Here is a 5,716-nt window from a genome sequence, read left to right as displayed (position 1 = left end):
TTCCCCTGAGGAGAACCCAGACCATTAGAGATCTGTTCTATGATCAGCCCACTTCCTGTATAATCAGCCTACTTCCTGTATGATCAGCCCACTTCCTGTACAGCACAATGATGCATCTTAAACAATTTTGATTTAGTCTTGTCAATGAAAACTCAAACCTATGACTGGTTGACAGGTTCTGGGTTCTATGCTAACCTGGTAAAGCTGGACTAATCCAGTTTAATCCAGGATTAGGAAGAAACTGAGCTTTTTGTGGTTTGGGTTTCTGCTCCCTTCAGATCCGTCAGGTTCTAACGGCCTGCTTTTAAACTCTCCCTCTCTGACTCAAACCCAGACAGAGATGTTAGAGGAGGACAGACGGCTCACTCTGCTCTCGGCTGCAGTGCTCCTCGTCGCTGCCGTCCCTGCAGTCGTCCTCGCCGTCGCAGCGGAAGGCCGACGGGATGCACTGACCGTTCCTGCACTCCAGGAGGCCCTGGCTCCTGCAGGCTGCAGACACAGACAGCTTTCAGCTAAGTGAGGCTAAGTGAGGCTAAGCGAGGCTAAATGAGGCTAAGTGAGGCTAAGTGAGGCTAAGTGAGGCTAAGCGAGGCTAAATGAGGCTAAATGAGGCTAAATGAGGCTAATTGAGGCTAAATGAGGCTAAATGAGGCTAAGTGAGGCCGCAGACCTGTTGCTGATTAGCCCCGCCCACCCATATAGACTCACAGCAGTTGAGCTCGTCGCTCTTGTCCAGGCAGTCATGGTCTCCGTCACAGAGCCAGTCCCTGGAGACACAGCGGCCGTCCCCGCAGCGATGCTCCCTGGACACGTTACACACTGCCACGGCACACACAGAGCAGTTACCCAGCATGCACCTGGCAGGCGGTTACAGAGAGCCTTACTGTTCTCTCACCACAGTTCAGTTCGTCGCTCAGGTCTCCGCAGTCGTCGTAACCGTCACAGACCAGCGCAGGAAGCAGACATCGGCCGGTGTTACACCGAAACTCTTCCTCAGGACACTCTGCAACAGACAGAGAGCTCTCACCATCATCACCATCATCATCATCCTCCTGACCTGTGGCGTTCCTGACTGGACCCGCAGACGTTCTGGATCTTTCCTCCTGACCCTCTGAGCTTTCTGCTTCTTTTCAGACTGTTTGCTTTCCTCCTCTTTGTTCTGATGCTACCCATCAATCCCTGCAGCATGAAGGCTGAGGTCAGCGCGAGGCCAAGAGGCCACGCCGTCTGCCGGTTCCCATGACACCACGCTGATGTCACTCAGGAAGGTCCACCCAATCAATCATTTCCATGACGACCCAGACAACAATGCTGTGACTGTGAGCTCACCGCAGTGCGTCTCGTCGCTCCAGTCGTCGCAGTCATTGTAACCGTTGCACACCAGCTTCTGAGCGACGCAGATCCCCGTCGCACACAGGTAGTTGTCCTTCCCGCCGCACACAGCTGCCCACCAATCAGAGAGCAGGATTACATCAGTGATGTCATGGTAACGTAGGGCCTAACGCTGGCGGATACTCACAGGGTTTCCCTTTGATCTGACGTGGCGTGAAACACGCCGGCGGCGCCGGGCCTGTGGTCGCCACGGGCGATGGGGAGGAGGGCGGCGACGTTGTGGTTGGAGACGAGGTGTTTCTGCTGAACTGCGAGCAGCGCAGGAAGTCCGGCCAGGAGGCGTTGAACATCTGCAGGACGGGCTCGCAGCCTTCCCTCGCCGCCTCGCAGAAGGAGGCGCACGGCAGCACCACCCTCCTGGGGAGGAGGGAAACGGGTTAAACTCAGGAGGAGGAGGTCCCTCAGAGCCGCCATGTTCCACAAGGATCTACTTTAAAACAACGGAGACGCTCAGATCCAGATGTTGGAGCACAGCTTCGTTCGTTCTTCTGGAACATTCAGTGATAAGTTCGCCCTAAGCGCCATCTGGACCGGTCAGACCAGCATAACCATCAATACCCGGTTATCCCTTTCATTTAGTATAAAAAATAAACTTTAAACTACCTCTATGGGCGTGTATACCTTTAATCATGTACAAAAAAAACAATTTAAGTGTTACTTTTTGGTCGTTTGTGAAGCGTATGCTGATCTGACCTTAAATACACTCTGCTGGTCTGACAGAACACCGCTGGGACGCCGTGTCCAACCTTCCAGCTTTACTAGAAACCCACCAGCGGAGCAGCAGAGGGACTCAGCTTCCCACAGCCGTCCCAGCAGGGGTCAGAGGTCATGCAGAGTTGAAGCTACGGTTACTGGAGCTGCGTGTGTTTGTGTTCTGCGTGTTATTCTTAGTCCCGCTCACCCAGCTGCCGTATCATTTACCGTCCGAACAGCTGAGCTCCATGCGGAGGAACGCACGCCTGTTAGTGAGTGTTTTATGGCTGCAGGCGACAACTACGTATCCCAGAAGGCTTAGGGAGGCATTAGCAGGTGTTAACAGGGAAAAGGTTGGACCTCACGGTTTGCCGTACCTGCCGTCGGTCCCGTCGGCCTCCAAACACTCGGGCAGCGCCAGCGAGCAGCCGAACAGCATGATGTGTCTGTAGCAGGAGAGTCTGCTGAGGTAGCTGAAGAACCTGCAGAACACAGCACCACGGTTCTGATCCAAACACGGTTTAATGAAAGCTGGGCTGAAGCAGAGAGAAACTGGACCTCAGCCAGCAGAACCTCTGGTTCCTCTGCTCCAAAGTTCTCATGTCTGCATAGAAGGATGCAGACGATAGACGTCAGAACGCCGCCTGAACCAGAGGATCTGCTGAGGTCTATGGAGCTATTCTGGAGCTATGAAGCTGTTAAAAATACAATAAAATAAAAACGTTTCTCTCAAAAGAAAAACTACTTTTCAGTCATTTTTTTTATTTTCAAATTTTTATTACCAGCTGCCTTATTTATTTATTTTTTTTGGCTTCAATCCTCTGGCCATGTTTGGTCATGAGGGGGCGGGGCCTCAGGTTACCGTTACAGTCAGGTTCATTTATTTATTTTTTCAAATAAACTTTTTTCCAGGTTAGATTCTTTTTGAACAAATTCTTTTAGGTTTCATTTTTTTCTGTAAACATCTTTTTTTTTAGGTTTTCATAAAAAAAAAAACTGTTAAATTGTTTCTTAACAAATTTGCTTTTTAGGCTTCAATCTTTTCCTTTAAACAATTTTTTTAGGTTAAATTATTCTTTCTAAAAACCTTTTTTTTCCCAGGTAACTTTTTTTAACTAATTCTTTTTAGGCTTCAAGGTTTTTATTCAGAAAATATTTTTTCTAAAAAAACTTTTTTCTTCCCAGGTTTTTTTAGTTTATTTCCAGATTTAAATCTTTGTTTTGACAAATTCCTTTTAGGCATAAATGCTTTTCTTTAAAAATGTCTTTGGTTAGATTTTTTTTTTCTAAATTTTTTTTTCCAGGTTTAAATCTTTTTTTCTTTTTAAATCTTTTTCAGATTTCATTATTTTTTTTTCTTAAGATCAATTTTTTTTCACTTTTAAATCTATTTATTCTACTTTTTGCCCCTAATTTAGCTCCATAGGTTTCCCTCCAGATGTTCCAGCATCATGGAGCGGCGGTTACCTTAGCAACATGTCCACCTCTGAGCTCTTCACCACGGCGACGGAGGAGGACAGCCAGGTCTGGTTGTAGGGCAGCATGTGGCACTGAGGCTCCACCATCAGCTGGCATCTTCCTGCAGGAACCAGAACTCAACATTATTTTCCTGCAGAGAAACAGTCCAGATCTAAACTAAGCAGAAACAATCTAAACACTCTGTAATCTACCTGCTCCAGTTCTACTTCCTGGTTCTGATGTAACCATTCAGTCGGGCACCTCTGTGAGTTTTTCTATCAGTCGAGGTTCTGTTTGTTCTCAAACAAACCAGAATCTCTGCTCCTGTTAGAACGCTGTAGGTTAAACTTCCAATCAGTCTGATGACCTCCCGTCATCCAATCAGAACGCAGGACGGAGCCAGGCTCATCAGCATTCACCTCAACATCCCATTAATACAGAGAGAGACACAGAAGGACGGCGGAGGAGCGCAGCGGAGACGGACGGAGACGAGGGGAATCTTAAAGCAGAAATGATTTAGCAGAAATGTTCCACCTGAAGCGGGCCTCGGACCCCCCTGGCCCACCCGTGAATTCCCCGGCCCTCTGAGACACGTGTTGGTCCACAGAGGGAGGGTGTCAGCGGATCAGAATTCAGCTCAGACTCTCTGTCCGTCACGGCGGCTCTTATTGGATCAGCTGCGCTGCTCTAATGGGATTCGGCGTGGCAGGAAAGGACAGGACAACAAAAACACAGACAGGCTGCAGCACTGAAGGATTGTGGGAGTTTTTGTCCTCCTACAGCTCTAACACATCCTCCTGGCTGTCAGCCTTTCTAGGAACCGTTCTTCTCCAAACAGAGAACTTGGGGTTACCTGTGTCGGATGCCGGGGTGCTGCTGCTCATCGGCCAGGCGGTGCTCAGTGATGTCACAGAGGAAAGCCAATCAGGAAGCTTCGTAGACAGCTGTGTAGGCGGAGCCTGAGAGGAGGCAGCTGTAGGAGCTTGAGTGTAGGCCAGCGGTCTTTGGCCGTGGCGTGCCTTGACCCGCACAGACGAGGTGACGTTTTCAGCCTCTGACAAGTAGAAAGGGATGGGAGGGCTGGTGGTGCTGTTGCTATGGTAGCCATAGTTGTTGTCAGCAATAGTCTCTGTGGAGGAGTAGGGCCTGGATTCAAGGAGGTTTCTCCCAAACATCCCTGAGGAGAACAAGCAAACAGTTAACAGTAAGCTCTTCTGCTGCGGGAGCTAAAACTTCAGACAACAAGTCCTGAACTGATTGATGGCAAAATTAGAACCAAAGTGTATTTATCTGATTTAGCAGACTCTGGTGTGAACATCTGGGATGCCTCAGGGCTGTCATTTCGGTCCCCTGCTTTTTAAACTGAGCTGAAATGGTTCGTGTTTCACCTCTATGCAGACGATGCTGTGCTATTAGTGACGTTTCAATCACAGGATCCTTCTACATCTCAGTCCCTTTATGGAGTCTCAGTTAAAGAAACCGAAGTGCTGAGTTCTGCGGAAATCCAGAACATTCTTTGTAGTTTAGCTGAGCAGTATACCTTTTTTTCGCACCACACCGTTTCAATGATTACCTTTAAGAATTTACATACTCACTAAAGTAAATCTGACCTGACGCTAACAGATGCGTTGGGCTCGATACAGAAATGTGTCAGACCAATGAGATGTAGAGACATGTACGATGTCAACACATCAACCAGAGGCAAAAAGCTGAAGCAAATTAAAGATGGCTGCTCCAGTTTTCGCTGGAAAATCCTCTGAGTCCTTTGAAAAACTAGCAAAGGGACGTGATCTGTGCTCTCTTTGGATGGAAAGGATGTTTGCTCGTTCCTCTGGACCAGATTTAGTAGGAGTTTATCAGTTAACTCCACTACTAGTAAGAGAAATCAAGAATTAGATACTTCAGAGCTCCTACCAGCGATTGGCCAACATGGATCACTAGATTTATCCAATTAGCTTGAAGAGTTGTACTAAATGTCCCTCCCTTTTGCAGATACTTTCTACGGGAGTCCTACCAGATGGAGACCGTGTAGAATTGAAACCAAACTAAACGGATCCATCTAGCTTACGCCAGGTTACTGTTATGATACAAGGCTGTGTCCGAATGTTCGCCCTAACCCTTATATAGGGCACTATATGGGAGTTACGCCATTTTTAATCAGTGTCCGAATGTT

General features: G+C 48.0%; 1 protein-coding gene across 1 annotated transcript in view; it reads right to left on the bottom strand.

The window, feature by feature from the left end:
* Positions 1 to 5,716, bottom strand: part of LOC107102792 (atrial natriuretic peptide-converting enzyme-like) — a 23,171-nt gene that overhangs the window by 10,226 nt on the left and 7,229 nt on the right. Inside the window, exons 3-10 of the mRNA XM_015402224.1 lie at positions 4,397 to 4,720; positions 3,553 to 3,664; positions 2,463 to 2,567; positions 1,520 to 1,749; positions 1,330 to 1,443; positions 896 to 1,003; positions 709 to 819; positions 367 to 489 (exon numbers count right to left, since the gene is read on the bottom strand). Of these exons, the coding sequence (XP_015257710.1) occupies positions 367 to 489; positions 709 to 819; positions 896 to 1,003; positions 1,330 to 1,443; positions 1,520 to 1,749; positions 2,463 to 2,567; positions 3,553 to 3,664; positions 4,397 to 4,720 (1,227 nt within the window). The remainder of the gene's footprint in view (positions 1 to 366; positions 490 to 708; positions 820 to 895; positions 1,004 to 1,329; positions 1,444 to 1,519; positions 1,750 to 2,462; positions 2,568 to 3,552; positions 3,665 to 4,396; positions 4,721 to 5,716) is intronic.

The sequence above is a fragment of the Cyprinodon variegatus genome, unplaced genomic scaffold (assembly GCF_000732505.1).
Source record: "Cyprinodon variegatus isolate N-32 unplaced genomic scaffold, C_variegatus-1.0 Scaffold1321, whole genome shotgun sequence".
Lineage (NCBI taxonomy): Eukaryota > Metazoa > Chordata > Actinopteri > Cyprinodontiformes > Cyprinodontidae > Cyprinodon > Cyprinodon variegatus.
The sequence above is the reverse complement of the archived record's forward strand: the minus strand, read 5'-3'. Positions and strand labels throughout refer to the sequence as shown.